Raw genomic sequence first — 22,440 nt, 5'->3', positions numbered from 1 at the left:
TCAAGGGGGAGAGAGACAAAAGCTCCCGACAGCTCTGAACTACAGTTTGGGGCGAGACTCTGGGGACCCAGACTCATTCGGGGAGAAACTGGACTGTCTGGCAGCGGGTGGAACTTGAGGGCGGCTTTCTCTCAGAGGTGCTTGCAGCGATTACCGCAGGACACTGAGACCCAGGGTCCTATTAGAGCAGGGCTGACGGGAAGCCATTGCTGTCTGCTCCGCCCTGAGACTCTGCCCCATCCAAGGTGAGCACAGAGGCTTTTGCAAGTCTTGTCTCATAAGGGTGTCTCCAGCACAGAAATTCTCCCAGCGTAGACACAGCTGATCCTCACAGCCAATTGGCCTGGAGGTCAATTCCTCCCAGTGATACCAATAACAATCAAGGCTTAATTACAACAAGACTGTGCACACAGCCCACAAAGGGGTGCACCAAGAGTGTCCACCTCAGGTAACTGGGGAGGCTAAGCCACTGGGCCCTATAGGACACCTAGCACACAAACCCACTCTATTAACTCAGGGAAGCAGCCAAAACACGGAGACAAAGAAACAGATCACAAATGAAAGAAATGGAGGAAAGAAAACGACTGGATATAGAGTTCAAAACCACAGTTATAAGGTTTTTCAAGAATTTTATAGAAAAGGCCGATAAATTTAGTGAGACCCTCGAGGATATGAAAAAGGACCAACTAGAAATTAAGCATATACTGACTGAAATAAAAAAAATAATATACAGAGATCCAACAGCAGACTAGAGGATCGCAAGAATCAAGTCAAAGATTTTAAATACAAAGAAGTAAAAAACACCCAACCGGAAAAGCAAAAAAAAACACACCAGAATCCAAAAATATTAAGATAGTGTAAGGAGCCTCTGGGACAACTTGAAGCATACCAACATCCGAATTATGGGGGTGCCAGAAGAAGAGAGAGAGCAAGATACTGAAAACCTATCTGAAGAAATAATGAAAGAAAACTTTCCCTACCTGGTGAAAGAAATAGACTTACAAGTCCAGGAAGCGCACAGAACCCCAAACAAAAGGAATCCAAAGAGGACCACACCAAGACACATCATAATTAAAATGCCAAGAGCAAAAGACAAAGAGAGAATATTAAAAGCAGCAAGAGAAAAACAGTTAGTTACCTACAAGGGAGCACCCATACGATTGTCAGCTGATTTCTCAACAGAAACTATGCAGGCCAGACGGGAGTGGCAAGAAATATTCAAAGTGATGAATAGCAAGAACCTACAACCAAGATTCCTCTACCCAGCAAAGCTATCATTCAGAATGGAAGGGCAGATAAAGAGCTCCACAGATAAGAAAAAGCTAAAGGAGTTCATCACCGCCAAACCAGTATTATATGAAATGCTGAAAGGTATTCTTTAAGAAGAGGAATAAGAAGAAAAAGGTAAAGATAAAAATTATGAACAACAAATATATACCTATCAACAAGTGAATCTAAAAATCAAGTGAATAAAAAATCTGATGAACAGAATAAACTGGTGAATATATTAGAATCAGGGACATAGAAAGGGAGTGGACTGACAATTCTCGGGGGTAAAGGGGTGTGGGGGGTGCAGGAAGAGACTGGACAAAAATCGTACACCTATGGATGAGGACAGTGTGGGGGGGGGAGGAGTAAGGGCAGAGGGTGGGGTGGGAACCAGGTGGAGGGGAGCTATGGGGGGAATAAAGAGGAACAACTGTAATAATCTCAACAATAAAGATTTAAAAAAGTGGATTATCCTAAAGTTTTAGACCTGGTCAAATAGAAAGATAAAGTTCCCATGTAATGAGATGTGAAGAATGTGCAAAGAGAAGGAGTTGAGGGTAATGAGTGGGGGAAGGACTTAGAAGTTTATTTTTACATATATTAAATTTGAGATGACTCTTGGAGACATATAAAAGGAGACTAGATAAAATCTCAGAGCTTTTCAAATATTTTGACAAAAACAATGTTAAACATTTATTTATTTCATTTATGCACAAAAGGGTGTGTCTGTGTGTGTGTGTAAAAATACAACTAAAGTTCAGAAAACAATAGTAGTATCATATGCAAATGAACCCATTAAATCAAAGAGAGAAGAGAAAATATACAAGGACTGAGTCTGGATCATTTCATGTTTAGAGATTAGGGAGAAGATGCACCCAAAATGAGAATGAGAAGTGACTAGTGAGGTAAGTGAAATACCAAGATAGAAGGTGACTATTCAGCAAAATAAAAAAGTGTTTGAAGAAGGAAGAAGGTGTGTCAAATGCTTGATGTGTCAATTAATATGAGAACTAAGAATATAATGACTACCAAAACCACACTCAATGGTAAATCAGCATAAATTGTTGGCTCCCTACCACTAAAACTGATTCTGAGGAAACCATAAAGGAAAACATGGTATCCAAGAAATTAAAAAATAAGAGAGAAACCCAGTGGAAAAGGAAGATTCTTTTGAACTGGTAAATATGGGTGTAGTGCTGGAGTGTGTGTGTGTGTGTGAGAGAGAGAGAGGATGTGTGTGTGTATGCAGGTGATGATGAGGGGGTTTTGGCTGTAGCTTGGAGAAGAGTAACAAGTCATAGCTGTGACAGGATAAGTTAGTGAAAAGCATTTCAAGGTCAGCTCCTCTTCTTCCCCATCATTAACTAAAAAATAATCAGTCCATCTGCTTGCTATAATAATATGCAGTACTAGACAGCATGTAGAACAAGGGAATCATTTATATATTGTTGATGGAAATGTAAAATTTTTACAAGGAGTTTGGAAAACATTATGATAGTTTTGTATAATATTACTGATAGGCTGTGATCCATTAGATTCCACTTAGTTAAAGAGTTAAGTGAAAATTTTGTACCCTGTACAATGTACTAGAACATACAAAAGGTCTTCCTAGCAGAATTATTCATAGTAGAAAAAAGGAAGAAAGAAAAAGAAAAGAAATAACCCAATTCACCACGATACACGTGTCTTTTCAGATTCACTTCAGCCTACTTGCCCACTAGGGTTTGGCTGCTTGCTTAGTGGACTCCTGGCTACTTCTCCTCTCACCTTGTCTCGTACCATTCATTACCAGCTCTTTCAACCTCTTCTGCAGTAAGGACTGGGCTTGGGCATGGTTGATGTGTTCCACATAGTAGGAGCTGTAACACATCAGAAGCCCATATTTGACTTGCTTAGAATACTAAGGCTCTACCTAGCTCTTTCCACCATTTCTGAGTTCAGGGGAAGTGCTGTGCCACACAGATTGAGTGAGCTGGCTTCCCTAGAATTTGCCCAGAGGTTTGGGTAATACAGTCCAAAAATTAATCCCCATGGGTGTAGACTAATTAACAAGAGACAGAGGACTAAAAAGGCTAGCAGATAAATCCTTTCTTTTCCCTGATGGCTGGTTCCATATGACCTGCCTGGAAGACTGTCCTACATGATAAGCCATCAACTACATTTTCTTATGAAATTATAGCCAGCTCAGAAACATAATATCTGGTAAAAGCTTTTCCTCATTCTCTGCCTCACTTTTTATATTCACCCACTCTAGCTTTGCTGAGATTCCACCACCTCATTACACATACTTAGTATAGGAGCTTTGCTTCCGGTTTTGTCTTTCTAGGGAACGTGCATAGGCTAAGACAGTTATTGATGAAGATTAGATAAATAAACTGTGGTATAGTTCCAGAATAGAATATTATGTAGAGGTAAAAATGGACAAATTTCAGCTCTATCTAGGCAACAATATGGATAAATCTTAGTAAAACAATATTTAGTGAAAAAACGTATTAAAAGACTACATATAACATAACAGCCTTAAAAATTTTTCAAAACAAATAATAATGAATGAAATATTTAACATATATATATGTGATTAAACAATTTTTAAAATGCAAAGCGGTGATTGCTGGTGGGGAGGGGTAGTAGAGGGAGGTGGAGGAGGGTATAGAGGGGGCTAAATGGTGATAGACAGAGACTTGACTTGGGCTGGTGAACACACAATACAGTGTACAGATGATGTGTTGTAGACTTGTGTACGTGGAATTGGTATAATTTTATTAGCCAGTATCACCCCAATAAATTCAATAAAAAGGACAAAAATAATAAAATAAAATGCAAAGAAATAACAAATTGTTGGGTTGTATAATGACTTAAGCAGTTTTCATTATATTATAAATAAAACAATCAATTAACTTAAGTATAAAACTAAATAAATAAGTCACATCTGAACAAAGAATGACACTGTGTTATGAACCTAAGAGCTATGATTAAACAATTCTGTAAATCCAAGCCCTAAACCAGTGGTCGGCAAACTGCAGCTCGTGAGCCACATGCGGCTCTTTGGCCCCTTAAGTGTGGCTCTTCCACAAAATACCATGGCCTGGGCGAGTTATATTGAAGAAGTGGCGTTAGAAGAAGTTTAAGTTTAAAAAATGTGACTCTCAAAAGAAATTTCAATCGTTATACTGTTGATATTTGGCTCTTTTGACTAATGAGTTTGCCAACCACTGCCCTAAACCATCAACAAAAAATAGAAGGAAAAATAAAAGAAAAAGGTAGGGGAGCTGGTAGAGGAAATTGAAATAAAAAATAAAGATAATACCAAGAATCATTTGCAGGTTTTGACTAAAGTAAGGCTAGTATGCAAGCGTTTAAGTAATTTAAACATTTTTGTCATGTTGACATTCCTGAATCTGTCAGAAAAAAAAGACATAATCAAAATAATTTTCAAAACAACATTTCTTATACTTACTGCTAAAAGTTTATCTCCAATCTGAAGTTTACCATCCTTATGTGCTGCACCACCTTCAATTATTTTGGTTACATAGATGCTATTATCCCCAGGAATATGTTGATTTCCAACACCTCCAGCAATGCTGAACCCAAGACCTGTTTGGAAAACACTAGTTTTAGAATTTCATCAATAAATGTGAACTAAAGTCCAGAAAGAAATGGATGGAAAACAGAAGGTGATAATTTCACACTACGTTTTTAAAATAGAAAATAATCTATTTACCTACTTTTAAATTCCTAAATATTTGTTCTCAATCAGGGAACAACTGTAATTATAACTGCTCCTGTTACAAATAAGTTCCTTTGTCCCCCCCTCCCAGGTTATGTCTTAAAATCTCTTTGTAAATGAATTAGTTTGTTAGTTCAAAGAGACATTGTAAAATTGTTTCACTTTTGTTTCGAACATAACTGCTTCTTACTAACACTTTTAATACCTTCAGGAGATTAAAACAATTTAAAAAAATAATAAAATTGTCTGCTCGTGATGGGCAGAATAAGCTTCAGAAATGTGAATATTTTCCCAATATTCTACGAATTAATTTTAAATAATGCATTTATGGAATTCATACATCTCATAGCTTTAGTACCAAACAAATTTGTAGCTCTCTATTCCTTATTTTGTTCATTGGAGTACCACCTCTTCCATGAATCACAAATTAGAGTCAATATTTCTATTTATCCTTAATTCCATCCATGCTTTCAAAATTCAGAAATCAAATCTTAATAGTCCTCATTGCAGATGAACTGCTAATAATACATTCATATTTTCTTCTTTTAACTTAGTCTTTGTACTTGCATTTAACATACTATGGATTAAAGATTACAAGTTAATATCCACACTATACATTACTTCCAAGTATTTAAGTAGAAGTCTACTTAAGACAAAAAATCAGTAGAAATAATAGAAATTCTAAAAATTCATGTAAGTTCTGTACATTCCCAATATTGTTAATCTTAGAATGTGTCATAAATAACTTCATAGTTATACTTAATTCAAAGATATCTTACTTAATTTGTCTTAGTGTGATTTATTTATACCTTTAGGACCTTTAATGAGCTTTATTTCCATTATTTTTTCTGATACTGGTTTCCGTCTTTTAACATACAAGCGTACGATAGACCCGGCTTCTTTCAAAGCTTCAACTGCTTTGCTATGTGTTACATCACGAACATCTACTTCATTTACTCGCAATATACAGTCATTGACCCTGAGAAAAATAAAAATAAAAATTAAGTATTAAAAATTTAAATATCAATTTTTCATTTTGCCAAATTTTTTGTTGGCCTTTTCATTTTAAAGGTAAAGAGAATTATTTGCTAGAGAAAATATAAGTGAAGAAACTGCATGTTAAATTACAATGTATCAAATACTCATATTAATAATAAAAACATTTCCCAATGGCCAACAAAAGAAACAGTACAAATAATAGATTACACAAAAATATTGAATAATAACAGCTGCAATTTGTATGCTTATTATGTGTAGGCTTAACACTTTAGAAAAATCCTATATAATAAAGAGCCAATATGCTAATTAGACTGGATGGCGGAATGACTTTCCAGAATGACCAGTGGACAGGGGTGGGGCCGCAGGGCCGAGAGGCAGCCAGGGCTGGGAGGGTGAGGCAGCTGGGGCTGTGAAGGCCTACCCTTGCACGAATTTCATGCATTGGGCCTCTAGTATAAAATATTTATTTAGCATTAATCACATGCCAACTACTTCTTTTAGTGCTTAATTTAATTCTTATAAGGTAGGTACCTATTTATATCATTAGTTTACAGATGAAGATAATAAGGCACAAAGCGTTTAAATAATTTTCCCAAGGCCACTCAGATAATGACCAACAGGGTTGTCATTCAAAGATAAAAAAACTGAGACTCAGACCGAATATCTAGCTTAAGGTCACAGAGATAGTAAGTGACAAAACGGAGATTTATCCAAAATATTTTTTGATTGCCTTTTCCAACTTAGATACTAGATTTTTAAAAAATAAAGTTATTTGTTGAGATTTATAAAAAATTCAAGGTTATATACTAGTATATTAATTAAAAGGTTATAATGTAAATAACTTAATTTGACATTAGCAGTGTTTTTTTTAAAGTCTGATTCATTCCTAGTTATAATTTTTTGCCCTAGCTCTGGTCTCATTTTGGGGGTTGGGAGAGAAGAGGAAGATGGTCATTTAAAGTTGGGTGGGGAAGGGGAACAAAACATAATTAAAATATTAAAATTGATCCTGGTAAGATTCTATATCCAATTAACTTTAATATTTAGAGAAAAGAAATGCTAAGTCCAAAGACAATGATACCTTAGAGTTAATACTATAGGTATGTTCCCTCAGTGAAACAAATGGGACATATTAATTTTCACATATCAGAAGCACAAATAAAAGGTCAGTAACATAATCAGGAAATAAATGTCTACATTTATATGAATGGTCAAATTATTTATTTTATATCTAATCGAATTAAGTTAATATACCACCTGTCATGTCCAGTGAGCAACTTAGAAATTGAAGAAGGGCATGAGGTACCAATAACCTTAAAATAAGGTGCTTTTTATAGACCATATAAATTCCTTATCCTAAAACTGCCACTATATATATCATAAACAAGTGAATAAAATTCCTATAATCTATGGCCTAAGGAAATAACTAGGTATGCTAAAGATATCTTCTGAAATGGAACACTAAATTTAAACAAGAGTTTAAATAACTGTTATTTTCATCTATTCAATTAAGAAAATATATTTAAAGTTTACATAATCTTTATTCTTTGTGGTAGGAAATACAAACTCAGAGATATCTGATCCCTGTATCTTAAATAAGTTTATATATATGTTTCATACCCAGAAAATATTAAAAAAATTGTGAATTTATTTGAAAATAGAAAGTAAGAAAAAATTAAATTCCTAAATGAGAGAAGAGACAATGCTTAGAGCACAATTATCTCATTCACTCATTATTTGAGCATCTACCTTACATTAATTATTGTGATAGTGTTTCTTTTTGTATTTATGCCTTGTTCAGTTTGCCTAAAGAAAAATATACAAAGTGGATTCAGTATCTTAATATAAAGTGCAAAACATACCGCAATCTTCCATCTTGGGCAGCTGCTCCCCCTGCAATAATTTTGGTAATGAAAATACTTGAGTCATCTCCAATGTGTGGGTTGTCCGTACCTCCTGCAATGCTGAAGCCAAGCCCTGAATTTCCCTAAGGATAGAGAAAAAAAAAAAAATATTCAGTGAATAATAATTATCTTTATTGATAGGTTCCTGTCATTATAGGACCTAGAAACTGTACTAGCACAGGGAACAAACTCATAAAGGTACCTGTGCAGAGAATATGAATATTCTAAATTAAGAAACACAAGGAAAGCTTTTTCTCTCTATGAAGAATTCAGAGGCATTAATGCTGAGTAGGTAAGATTGAAGAACACATACTGAGTACATTTTTGGAGTCTAGTCTATGGTTCTTTCTTTACAAGTATTTACAATTTGTCCTTGGATTAATCACCTCTCTGAAAGGTGTCACTACTAGATCTTTTCTTTTAGACTGTACCTTGCTCATGTTGGGTAAGGCAAATGTCTCTAAGAGAAAAACATTGAAGTGATTGTTCTTTTTGTTGCTATTATTTCTGAGTAGGTAAAACCAATATATTATTTTAGTCTTTTAAGAAAGGGGTAGGGGATGGAGCTTTTCTTCTGCTAACTTTGCCATCAGCTTATTTTCAAATGACAACATTCTGCCTGGACGGCATAGCTCAGTGGTTGAGTGTTGACCTATGAACCAGAAGGCCATGGTTCGATTCCTGGTCAGGGCACATGCCCGGGCTGCAGGCAAGATCCCCAGTTGGGGGCAAGCAGGAGGAAGTTAATCAATGATTCTCTCTTATCATTGAAGTTTCTCTCTCTCCCTCTCCCTTCCTCCCTGAAATCATTAAAAAAAATATTAAAAAAAAATGACAACATTTTATCTGCTAAGTAATAGTTGTTATTATCCTTGACTTGTTTAACCAGGACACCTGACCAGCAAAAGGCTTTTTTAATACTGAAATCCTAACCTGAGAATATAACTTTGGTGAGCTTTCTTGATAGCAAAATCAATTTGTCAAAGCAGTCCTACTTTTTGCTTGTTTTATATATAGGATTTCTGAATAATATTTTCTTTGAAGAAAGGGTTTTACTGCTATAAGTCTCTAAGGACAATTATTCTAAGCAATGGTATTTTTAAAATGTTTATTTTGCAATTTTCCAACTCTGGCTTTCAGCAATTCAAGTAAGCAAACATATCTGGACCTATTATTTAACTGTTAGTATTAAATAGCTTACACAGTCATTCTACTATGATGTGCCCTAAGATTCTATTTAAAAAAAAAATGTTTTTTTCAGTCTCAACTCCTCAAGAGTTACTAGAATCTCAGCAATAGTATCAATAGGTTGTGTGAGTTTATCAAGTTATGCAAGTACTCAAGGTTTTCTTTATTTGATTTTTAATAAGATATAATTTACATATACCTGTGTAAGTTTAAGGTGTATAATGTGTTGATTTGATACATTTACATATTGCAATTAATTACCAGTGTAGCTTTAGTCAACACCTCTATCATGTCATATAGTTATTATTTCTTTTTTGTGGTGATAACATTTAAAAGCTAGTCTCACAGCAATTTTGAAGTACATAATACAGTATCATTTACTATAATCACTATGCTGTGCATTAGATTTCAGGAACTTATCTTCTAGTTGCCAAGTACCCTTTAACAACATTCTACCCATTCCCAGTATATTCAAGTTCTTTAATCAGTGAAAATACAATGTACAGTCCTGACTAAATAAAGGAATTTAAAAGGCATTAGGAAAAAATGAAAAATGAATAAGATAAAAAGTTAAAATTTTATGTCAATTACCTCAATAAAGCTGGGAAAAACCCCAACAACAGAATACCACATTGAAATATGTACAATACATTAATACTATGTTTACTTGAAATTTAATCAGTCATCTACCTCACTTGACTAGGAGATCCAAATTCAGATAGTAGGCAATAAATATCTATTATACATGTAAAAGACTCTTTTAAGGTCTATTTTCACTCAGAGTCTATTCTGGCTTCAAATATAAGCAAATCTAATTATCTAGGATTTTCATCTTACATACAGGGTGGGGTAAAAGTAGGTTTATAGTTGGGAGTATGCAAAACAGAGTTTATTCTTGTAATTATTCATTAATCGTTATATTATGTTCCATACGAACAACTGTAAATCTACTTTTGCCCCATCCTGTATACTCAGCTACTCAGGAAATTTACTTGTGTGGAATACTACATTTCTCCAAAATGCTAGTCATACAGGGTGGTTTTACTAAAATGCAGTATCAATTAAATGCTGATATCCTTAAGGGGAAAATATAGCAAGAAAATTTATACATCTGAATTATACCCTTAAGTTATTTTCTGACTAGGGGAGTACATAAGTTTTCTATAGGGTCTTGTCAATTAGAAATATGGTTATTATTTTGCTATGAAAGAATATTGATACAATGACCAGGTTACTAAATACTTACTTAAAATAAATAATATTTTATTATGTGAAAAATAACTTTAAAAATTAAATTAAAAATGGAAAAAAATCTGAGAAACTTGTCAGTCTCAAGGAAACATGATAAGTAAATGTAATGTGGTATCCTGGATGAGATCCTGGAAGAGAAAAACATCAAAACTAAGAAAATCCAATAAAGTCTAGACTTTAGTTAATAATGTATCGATACTGGTTCAGTTGAAACAAATGTATTCTAGTAATGTAAGATGTTAACAACAGGTGAAAATGAGTCCAGAAAAATGGGAACTCTGTATAACATTTCTATAAATCTAAAATTATTTTAAATAAAAAACTAATTTTAGAAAAGGTTATTAAAGAAAAGCAACATGTTCTGAAAATACCAAGGCTAATTTTATGATATGCGAACTTACAAAAGAAATGAATATTACATGGCTCTGTTTTTTGAAAGATCTATTCCCTTGAATTCTATAATGAAAGAGCAGTACTGTATACTGAAAGAGTTCTTTAAAGCAACAGATTTATGCATAAAAACTTAAGATAATTAATAGTTTTACCCTTTCAAGTGTGATTTCTTCATATTCAAAATCTGCATCAGTGCCATTAACCTAATGGAGGGAAAAAGAAGTAGCACAGAAATTTAGAGTGTAAAATTTGAAATGGCAAAACATAATTTTTGCATGATTTATTAATGAAAACCTGTTAAATGTGACAGCAATAAAATAATATAGTCTCATTTTAATAATTTTAGGGAAATGTTTTAAGGAATGGAAGAGTACAATGTAATTAATGAGTTGACATTCATGGTATTATGACCTTCAAATATAGAAAAGGTATATTCAGCTAATCGAATTCTGACTCTTTCTCTGCACATCTATTTTAAAAAATATATATATTTTCATTGATTTCAGAGAGGAAGGAAGAGGGAGAGAAAGACAGAAACATCAATGATGAGAGAGAATCATTGCTCGGCTGCCTCCTACATGCCCCCCACTGGGGATCAAGCCACAACCCAGGCACATGCCCTTGACCGGAATCAAACCCAGGACCCTTCAGTCCGAAGGCTGTCGCTCTATCCATTGAGCAAAGCTGGCTAGGGCACTCTGCATATCTTAATCAATTGCCAATTACCGATTTGAATACTTGTTTTTCTGAAAACCATCACCTTTTACTCTCAATTTTATGACTTTGGTTCAAGCCTGTTAATCTCCTCAGGCCAATGTAATCTACCCAATCTCTTAGATTAGTATGCTCTACTGCTCAAATTATTCTATGTTTTATGCAGATAGATATTTTTGGAGCCCATCTATTTATATATATAAAAGCCTAAGCAACCGGTCGACCATTCAACCGGCCAGTAGCTATGACACACACTGACCACCGGGAGCAGACACTCAATGCAGGAGCTGCCTCCTGGTGGTCAGTGTGCTCCCACAGCGGGATCACCACTCAGCTGACCAACAGGTGCCAGACACAGGGCTTATGGCTGGCCACCACAGTCCGGAGATTGCAGCAGAGTGGTAGTGAGCCTACCAAGCGGCAGCGTTGGTGGCAGGTGCAGCAGGGCTGGGATGAGCAGGAGGCAGGAGGCAGGAGGCGTTGGACTGCAGGTTTAGCCACGCCAAGGGACCCTACTGGTGCACAGGCACCGGGCTTCTAGAGTCTAATAACACACTTCCTTTAGAACTTTCAGAAACTCATACAAAGGTCATATGAACTGACCCCAATTTATCACAGTTTCATTCTTCATATACATATCTCACCTCTTTATGAGCTTTACATACCATGAAATGTGAATGATTTGCTCTTTCCTTTACATATACTGCAAGTTCCCACCTCTGCATCTGTTACTTTGGTGCTTCCCGCCACACATTTCACGCCCAAATTTGATTTATCATTCAAGTTCTTGCTCACATCTTAGAAACCAAGTACTTTCTCTTATTCCTTCCAATTTATTCCTTATTCCTTCCTTGAAGAAGTAATTCCCACAACAAGGGCCACTAAGTGAAGGGTGAGTTGTCCTTGGATCAAATCATTGCTTTAATATTTCTGGTGACACAAGTCTGGGAAAAGTACTAATTCTAATAAGTCAAATAAGGATTGTGATAAACTGCATTTCTCTAGATTCCTACAACCTTCCATCCTACAGGCTCTTTTCCAATGTGACTAACCTATCCTATCATTAGGAGATACTGTCAATTTCCCCTCCCCCTGGATCTAGGTAGAACCTAGAAGAGTTTTGTTTAAAAAGACTGTGGCATAAATGATGTGTAGTTTCTGAGGCTAGCTTATGTGATGCTCTATAGTGTTTGCATTTGTCTTAGAACAGTGCTTTAGAACACAGCACCTATAAAGCGAGGAAGCTCAGCCTATGAGGAGATTCAAATAAAGGAGAATCAAAGCCCTTGACCAAAAGTACCAAGGTGCACTCCTAATCAGCAACGAGCACCAATTGCCAGCAGCCTTTTTAAATGTCCCAGCCAATACCATGTGAAACAGAACCATCCAGTTAACCCAGAAAATCATGAGCAATAATGAACTGTTGTTTTTTAAGCCACTAAGTTTCTGGTTAGTTTGTTATACAGCAACACAATAATGAAATGACAGAATAATTAAATTATGTAAGCTACTTTTCTTTCCTCATAATATTATAAGAAAGCAACACTTAATCCAAGTCCAATTCAGGGGCGAGGAGTTTTTTACTTGAGGACTTTTGAAACCCATCTCTACTAATTTTGGGGTTCTTATTTCTTATGGCTGTAAGGGATTAAAACTCATTTGCTACTTTGTTTTCTCCTCTTCCTCACAAGAGATTTTTTTCTTGTTTTTGAGATTATATATTATAAATGCACAGATGTGTATGTATAAATTATGATTTCTATGCATCCATACTGCAGTAGGGTTATACATAAGGATCTCCTGACAACTTGACTTGGAGTCATTTTTATGAGTAAAAATAAAATCCATATTAGCAGCTATATCACTTTTCTTATTCTAAAGGTTATTTGTATCACTTTTATTTTTTCTTGCTCAGACTTCCTAAAAGTCTATCAGTCTTTGTCAAAGAAATAGTTTTAACATTACTGATTAATCTATTAAATTCTATGCTTTTACTTTCTGCTTTTGTCAATTCTTTATTCTTTCTTTAGACTATTTAAAAAGTTGTTTGCGTTGAATGCCTGATTCATTTATGCTTATTACTCCCCTCTATTTAAAAAAAAAAGTCCATTAAAGTTAATAAATTTTTCTCAGCATGTGGCTTTGGCAAAATCCCAAAACTGCTACACTGGGCTCTATTATTGTTAATTTCTAAATGCAGTAGTTTGAAATTTTATTCTGGAAAACATTTCCATGTGAGTGTGCTTATATGGCCTTTTGGGGTTAATATGTAATGTTTTTGTACTGTGACTTTATGATTCTTACTTTAAGGAATTTGAGATTTTCACTATTAAGCCTTCTGAAAAGTTAGATACTTAGTAAATGTCCTTGGTGCTGGTTTAATACCACATCATGAGAGCAAGACTGCGGTGGGATGGTGGAGCAAGTGAGCGGGGGCCCAATCACCCTGCCTATGGCGACCAGCAGTGGCAGCGTGGGATGGGGCCGCTACCCGGCTCCTAGGTGCTGAGGGAATAGGACGGGGTTGGGGTGAGGGCTGGCTCCGATAGATTGCCCCGCAGGCGGGACGGTGGAGCAGGTGAGGGGGCAGTGCCAGGCCAAGGCGGGGTACCAGGCAGGGCTGGGGGCATGAGCTGGGGCTGCGAGCCTGGGGGCCTGATCCCTGCAGGCCACCCTGAGGGACCCCACCAGTGCACAAATTCATGCACCCGGCCTCTAGTTCAGCTATAAAAAGAAAAAATTTTACCCTTTGTGACAGCATGGATGGACCTAGAGAACATTAAGCTGAGTGAAATAAGCCATTCAGAGAAAGACAAATACCATATGATTTCACTCATATGTGGAATTTAATGAACAAACTGAATTAACAAGTAATTGTTTAACTTTTATAATTTTTTCTTTTTAATATAATTTGCTTTAATTATGGGTATATAAGTGACATAAGGAAACAGAGGATAATTTATAACACAGATATACTCAGTACCCTTGGCCCAAAGATTTTAATTTTCTAATAAGCTATACTAATATATCCAAACAGTACAGACAAATCCTATTACATAATTGGTATAACACTTGTTCAAAGAAGATGTTTTTAAAAAATCCTCACCAGTGGAATCATGGAACAGACTGATGAATCTCAGGGATTTTTTTCCATTTGCTTTTTTGAGAGAGTGGAGGGGAGAGAAGAGGGGAGAAAGGGAGAGGGAGAGGAAAGGAGAGGGGGAAAGGGAGAGGGAGAGGAAAGGAGAAGGGGAAAGGAAGAGAGGAAAGGAGAGGAAGGGGGAGGGGGGGGGGAGGGGGAGAGGAGAGGAGGGGAGAGGGAGAGGGAGAGAGAGAGGAGAGGGAGAGGGAGGGAGGAGGTGAGAGAGTCACATCGATTGGCTGCCTCCTGTATGCACTCCAGTCTGGGGCCAGGAATTGAGCCTACAACAAAGGTACATGCCCTTTACTGGGAACTGAACCCACGACCCTTCAGTCAAGGGCCGATGCTTTAACCAATGAGTCAACCAGACAGGGCCAAAAGAAGATTTTTTAAAAGCCTAATTGTTTCCTGTTGCTTTGATTCAATTCAGTAACACCTAAACTATAGAGTAATATGTTAAAATTCAAGATTTTGTCTATTAATATTCATATGAATCATGATTCATATTAATGCATAATCTCAGGTAATTAAAAACCTCAAAGTCTATAACAACACAAGGTAAAAATCTAAAAATAGAAATGTATTGGGAAGAAAATGTTCTTTCTAATGAAATATTAACTAAATACAAAGTATTAACCCCAAAATAATTTACTTAAACGTTTTTCTGAAATAATGAATAGCCATTTTGATTCTATTATCAATTATGCTACATACGAAGAAACTGAAGCTTTTAGTATGTAAGAAAGCTATCAAAGTCAAACTGAATAAATTTTCCTAATTCACAGTTCGCACGCAGTCTGTCTTAAGGAATATAAAGACAAAGGAACAGAATGGAATAATTTCAACAAATCATTTCCGTCTCATTACTGGAACCAATTGTCTTTAATTCTGCTTTTCCTTAACAGTTTTACTATTTAAGAACAGGAATGCATGAAGAGAAAATCAACCCAAGGCCAATGAAATTATAATACCAATTAACAGTTAAAACTAAGTATAATACATCATACATAATGGTAAAAAACTAAAAGCTTCTTCCCAAGGATCAGAAAAAAAAAAAACACAAGGATGTTTGCTCTTGCCACTTTTATTAAACACCAGAGGCCCGGTGGGGCCTGCACCCTCTCGAAATCCAGGACCCCTCAGGGGATGTCGGAGAGCTGGTTTCAGCCCGATCCCTGCAGGCCAGGCCAAATCTATGAACCAGGCCTCCAGTATGCACATGAGATCTTTGGTTAATCTCTTCCCATCCTCCCCCCTCCCCACTTCCCTCTGAGATTCATCAGTCTGTTCCATGATTCCATGCCTGTGTGTTGAGCATCTTCCCCCTGGTGGTCAGTGTGTGTCATAGCTACTGGTGGAATAGTCAGACACTTAGCATATTAGCGTTTTATATATATAGACTAGAGGCCAGGTGCACGAAATTCGTGCACTGGAGGGGGTGTCCCTCAGCCCAGCCTGTACCTTCTCCAATCTGGGACACCTTGGGGGATGTCTGACTGATGGTTTGGATTGGGCCTAAACCAGCAGTCAGACATCCCTCTCACAATCCGGGACTGCTGGCTCCCAACCATTCACCTGCCTGCCTGCCTGCCTGATTGTCCCTAACCGCACCCCTGCCGGCCTGACTGCCCCCAACTGCCCTCCCCTGCCTGTGTGGTTGCCCCCAACTGCCCTCCCCTGCCAGCCCAGTCACCCCAACTGCCCTCCCCTGCCAGCCCGGTCACCCCCAACTGCCCTCCCCTGCTGGCCCAGTTGCCCCCAACTGCCCTCCTCTGCTGGCCCGGTCATCCCCAACTGCCCTCTCCTGCTGGCCCAGTCATCCCCAACTGCCCTCTCCTGCTGGCCCGGTCGCCCCCAACTACCCTCCCCTGCAGGCCTAGTCACCCCCAACTACCCTCCCCTGCCAGCCCAGTCACCCCAACTGCCCTCTCCTGCTGGCCCGGTCGCCTCTAACTGCCCTCCCCTGGAGGCCTGGTTGATCCCAACTGCCCTCCCCTGCTGGCCTGGTCACCCATAACTGCTCTACCCTGCTGTCCTGGCTGTCCCCTAACTGCTCCCCTGCCAGCCTGGTTGCCTCCTAACTGCTCCCCTGCCGGCCTGACTGCCCCTAACTGCCTCTGCCTCAGCCCCTGCCGCTGTGGCTTTGTCCGGAAGGATGTCTGTTAGATGTCCAGTCTAATTAGCATATTATCCTATTATTAGTATAGATTATAATGGAGGTTAGAGGCAGAGCAATTAGGCAAGAAAAGTAATTAAAAGGCATTCTGATGAAAAAGAAGTAAAACCATCTCTATTTGCAGATGACATGACCTAATGTTGAAAATCAAAAGGAATCCACACATAAAAAACTCAGAGCTAATAAATGAGTTCAGTAAATTAGAAGGATAGATCAATACCTAAAAATCCATTATACTGCCATATCAAGCAATGAAAAAAAATCCATAAATAAAATTAAGAAAACAATCCCATTTATAATAGCGTTAAAGAAGAAAATGCTTAGGATTAAATTTAACAAAAGAAGTGTTAACACTAGTACAATGAAAATTACAAAACATTATTGAACAAAATGAAAGATGTAAATGAATAAAAAGATATTTTGTGTTAATGGATTGGAAGACACAATATTGATAAGATGGCAAAAATCCCCAAATTTACCTACAGATTCCACACAATCCCTATCAGAATTCCAGTTGCCGTTTTTGATGTGCACAGAAATTGATAAGCTGATCTTAAAATTCATATGGAAATAGAAAGTAACCAAAATAGCCAAAACAACTTTAAAAGTTGGAGGACTTACACCTTTTGATCTGAAAACTTACTACAGTTACTGTAATCAAGAATACATGGTACTGATATAAGAATCTATATGAATAAAAGGCTAATATACTAAGTATCCCTCCAACCCTCTGACCGGTTGCTATGACGCACGCTGACCACCAGGGGGCAGACGCTTAACGCAGGAGCTGCCGTGACGTGCTCTGGCCATTTATAAAGAAATCAAACTGCATACCTGGCACTGACAAAGTAACACTCGGCTTCCCCCAAGTGGGACACAGGCCCCACCACCACCCTGGAGCAACAGCCCACCAAATTGCAGCCAACACTGCCAAGACCCCAGGGCGTAAAATACGGTCCACAGCCCAGCTCAGCCAGGAAACAGTCAACTGTGGGCGCCAGGTAATGATGACATTACGTAGCAATGCCTGACTTCCTCTCCCTAGTGAATAGCCTCCTTGGAGTTGCTTCAGCCCAGGAACACGACTTGCTTTATAGCCAGGTGCAAACATTTTTTACTTTAACCAAATGTCTGTGAAGTGTTTTCCCATGCCTCATCTCATTTGAGATCACAGAAGTCCTGGGATAGGTAGATAGGATACTTGGTGGAATCCTATTTTCTTTTCATTAGCCAGAAAATGGAGATTTAGGAAAGTTTAGGAACTTGACCTGACTGAAAAGAAGTAAGAAATGGTGGGCCTTGAAAATGACTTAAGGTTTTCTCACTGCACAGAATATAGTCAAACACTACTGCAGTTAAATATTTTACCCTTTGTTTTCCCTGCATGATCTACAATAATAATCTGCTTTGTGTTGATATTTACTGCTGTGTTGCTGACAATTACCTAGAAGAGAAGTTGGGGTGCTTCACTGGGTGGGAAAAAGTTTAGCTGCATCAGAAAGCAGGTCTAACTAAGCAAGTTTATTCTATCCTAATATATAAAAACCCTGGGTTGTAATGTCCGGTAACGACCGAGGCTCGACCAACTGGAAGTCAGTTCTGCAGTCAGTGCGGGGTTGCGTGGCAACCCAGAGCTAACTGCTTCAGCTGCAGGCACGCTGCCCCAAAAGTGACTGCTGAGGGGGCTGCGAATCAGGGTCAGAGAGAGGTCTGAAGAGAGAAGCAGGGACTGATCTGTTGCCTCTGTGGCAGCTTTTGATCAGGACTTGCCTCTCTCTTTGTCTCCCAGTCTGGCCAGCAGCCATGCCTCTATTTCTCTGCAGGCATCCAGAGAGGCTGCTGATCAGTCCTGCCTTTCTGAGGAGGCCCCGTTGATAGGCCCAGAGACGCTGACTGGCATAGAAACCGACCAATCAGAACCAAGTCTGGGTGAAGTGTGAGGAACGAATGGCTGCCTAGGAGGCGGAGCTTTTGATGTTGAGTGTCATAGAAACCGACCAATCAGAACCAAATTGGCTGGCAGAGGAAGGCAGTTGGGGGCAAGATCAGGCCTGCAGGGGAGGGCAGTTGGGGGCAAGATCAGGTGGGCAGGGGAGGACTGTTGGGGGTGAGATCAGGCCAACAGGGGAGGGAGTTGGGGGCGAGATCAGGCCAGCAGGGGAGGACAGTTGGGGGCAAGATCAGGCCGGTAGGGGAGGGCAGTTGGGGGCGAGATCAGGCCGGCAGGGGAGAGCAATTAGTGGCAATCAGGCAGGCAGGCAGAAGCAGTTAGGGGCGATCAGGCAGGCAGGCAGAAGCAGTTAGGGGCGATCAGGCAGGCAGGTGAGCGGTTAGGAGCCAGCGGTCCCAGATTGCGAGAGGGATGTCCGAACGCTGGTTTAGGCCTGATCCCTGTGGTCGGACATCCCTCAAGGGGTCCCCGATTGGAGGGGTGCAGGCTGGGCTGAGAGAACCCCCCCTCCATGTACGAATTTCGTGCACCAGGCCACTAGTATATACATAAAAAGCTAAGTTGATTCTCGCATGCGCGAAACATATAAAATTCTTGCTGGTGCCAATTGCATGCGTGTGTTTCGATTTATCATTGTCGATTGTGAATTTGGTTGACACTTCTATTATAGAGAAAGGGCAAATAGTGATACTAAAATATTTCTTCTAATTAATTTCCTTTCAATGTGCACAAATCTGTGCACCGAGCCACTAGTATACATATAAATCAATACAAGAGAATTAAAAATTCAGAAATAAAACCATAAATTTGTGATTAGTTGATTTTCTACAAATGTGTCAAGATCATTCAATATAGAAAGAATAGTTTTTGCAACAAATGGTGATGAGAAACTGGATAGCCACATGCAAAAAAATTAAGGTGGACCTTTACTTTCCACAATATACAAAACTAACTGAAAATGGATCAAAGACCTAAATGTAATAGCAAAAACTATAAAACTCCTAGAAAAAAACATAAGTGTAAGTCCTTGTACATTAGTTTAGGCAATGGTTTCTTAGATATGACATTAAAAACATTATATATCTACACTAATAAGAAACATGCAAATTGACCATCAATCCGCTACGCCCACCAGCCAATCAGGAGGGAATATGCAAATTATAAGGCCAAAGATGGCAGCCACCCAGGTGCTCAGGAAGCCTGCTATGAGGGGGGAGGGGCGCGAAGGGATCTACAGGAGTGGCACTCTGGCTACAGCGAAGACAAGACTGCAGACTCCGGAGTCTGCAACAAAGTTGAAGATGGCAGACTCCAGCAGGAGTCTGCAGCAAAGACGGCAGACTCCTGCCAGAGTGAAGGCCTGGGTCCCGGATGCCGGAGGAAAACTGGTGCTGGAAGCCAAGGGAAGGAAGGCTTATTGCACGAATCTCTTCGTGCAACGGGCCTCTAGTGTGTGTGTGTGTGTGTGTGTGTGTGTGTATACATATATATATATATATATATATATATATATATATGTATAGTTTTTTTTAATTTTTTTATTAGGGTATTATATGTGTATATATATGTGTACCTATTTTATTTCTGAATTTTTAATTCTCTTGTATTGATTTATATATATACACATACACACACATACTGGCATATGAATAGGTGAATATACATATATGAAGTTTGTGCTTCAAAGGATTTATGAAATGCGAAAAGACAATCCACAGGAGAAAACTTGTGCAATCATATATCTGATAAAGGACTTACATTTAGTATACAGAACTCTTACAATCCTATATAATAAAGAGGTAATATGCAAATTGACCCTCACACCCTCGCACAAGATGGCCGCCCCCATGTGGTCAAAGATGGCTGCCACAAGATGGCCGGCAGGGGAGGTTAGTTGTGAGCAATCAGGCAAGCAGGGGGGTGGGCAGTTGGGAGCGACCAGGCCTGCAGGGGAGGGCAGTTGGGGGGACCAAGCCTGCAGGGGAGGGCAGTTGGGGGCGACCAAGCCTGCAGTGGAGGGCAGTTGGGGGGGGGGGACCAGGCCTGCAGGGGAGGGCAGTTGGGGCGATCGGGCCGGCAGGATAGCAGTTAGGTGTCAATCAGGCTGGCAGGGGAGTGGTTAGGGGTGATCAGGCTGGCAGGCAGGTGAGCCGTTAGGAGCCAGCAGTCCCGGATTGTGAGAGGGATGTCCGACTGCCAGTTTAGGCCCGATCCAGGTGGGATCAGGCCTAAACCAGCAATCAGACATCCCCCAAGGGGTCCTAGATTGGAGCGGGTGCAGGCTGGAATGAGGGACCCCCTCCCCCCAGTGCACTAATTTTGTGCACCGGGCCTCTAGTTTACTAATAAAAGACAATAATCCAATTAAAAATGGGTAAAGAATCTGAATAGACATTCCTTCAAAGAAGATATAAAAATATCCAATAAGCACATGAAAAGATGCTCAACATTGGTCATTAAGTGTATGAAAATCAAAGCTACAATGAGGTATCATTTCATACCCACTAGGAGGGCTATAATAAAGTCCATAACATTGTTGATGAAGAATAATAAGATTGGTGATATGTGGAGAAACTGAAACCCTCTATAATGCTGGTGGGAATGTAAATGGTGAAACTGGTATGGAAGACAGTTAGGTGGTTCCTCCAAACCCTAAATATATAATTATCATAAGACGCAGCAATTCTACCACTGGAAAATGAAAGCAGGGTCTCAAATTCAACACAAGAATAAACCAAATATGATATATATATTGTAATGGAATATTATTTAGCCACAAAAAGAAACAAAGTTCTATATGCTGTAAGGTGGATGAACCCTGAAAACACTATTTGAGTCAAAGAAGCCAGGCACAAAGGCCACATACTATATGATTCTATTGATACGAGTGGCCTAGAATAGACAAGTCCATAGGGACAGAAAGTAGATTAGTGGTTGTCAGGAGCTGAGAGAAAGGCAGTCATTGCTAATGAGTACGGGGTTTCTTTATAGCGTGGTAAAATGTTCTAGAATTAGAAAGTGGTGGTGATGGTACAATATTAGAATAACCTAAAAACCACTGAGTTATACACTTTAAAAAGATAGATTTTGTGGTATGTGAATATCTCAACATATATATTTTTTAAGGTGAAAAGGTAGAAAAAAGTGATCTATAAATAGAAATGCAAATTAAACCAATGAGTTAATATATTTTAAACATGTTAACAAAAGCTATAAAAGTTTTTTATTTTTTTATTAAGGTATTATATGTGTATATATCTTACCATTGCCCCCCCACCCCACTCCCATACATGTCCTCACCCCCCCGTGTTTTGCATCCATTGGTTATGCTTATATGCATGCATACAAGTCCTTCAGTTGATCTATTTCCCCCACCTCTCCCTAACCTTCCCGCTGTAACTTGACAGTCTGTTTGATGCTTTACTGTCTCTGTATCTATCTTTTTGTTCATCAGTTCATAATGTTCTTTATTATCCATAAATGAGTGAGATCATGTGGTATTTTTCCTTCATTGACTGGCTTATTTTACTTAGCATAATGTTCTCCAGTTCCATCCAGGTTGCTGCAAATGGTAAGAATTTCTTTTTTTATGGCAGCATAGTATTACATTGTGAAGATGTACCATAGTTTTCTGATCCAGTCATCTGCTGACGGGCACCTAGGCTGTTTCCAAATCTTAGCTATTGTAAATTGTGCTGCTATGAATGTAGGGATGCATATATCCTT

The 22,440-nt window shown here is 38.6% G+C and overlaps 1 protein-coding gene across 9 annotated transcripts in view; it reads right to left on the bottom strand.

Annotated features, from left to right (window-relative positions):
• The window catches only part of DLG1 (discs large MAGUK scaffold protein 1), a 248,396-nt gene that overhangs the window by 103,462 nt on the left and 122,494 nt on the right, over positions 1–22,440 (bottom strand). For all 9 annotated transcript variants that reach the window (XM_054713852.1, XM_054713853.1, XM_054713854.1 and 6 more), the window contains 4 exons: positions 10,884–10,934; positions 7,858–7,982; positions 5,806–5,975; positions 4,727–4,863 (listed from right to left, as the gene is read on the bottom strand). In XM_054713852.1, coding sequence (XP_054569827.1) covers positions 4,727–4,863; positions 5,806–5,975; positions 7,858–7,982; positions 10,884–10,934 — 483 coding nt within the window. The remainder of the gene's footprint in view (positions 1–4,726; positions 4,864–5,805; positions 5,976–7,857; positions 7,983–10,883; positions 10,935–22,440) is intronic.

Source organism: Eptesicus fuscus, chromosome 3 (genome assembly GCF_027574615.1).
Source record: "Eptesicus fuscus isolate TK198812 chromosome 3, DD_ASM_mEF_20220401, whole genome shotgun sequence".
Taxonomy (NCBI): Eukaryota; Metazoa; Chordata; class Mammalia; order Chiroptera; family Vespertilionidae; genus Eptesicus; species Eptesicus fuscus.
Note: the sequence above shows the minus strand (reverse complement) of the source record. Positions and strands in the feature narration are given on the sequence as shown.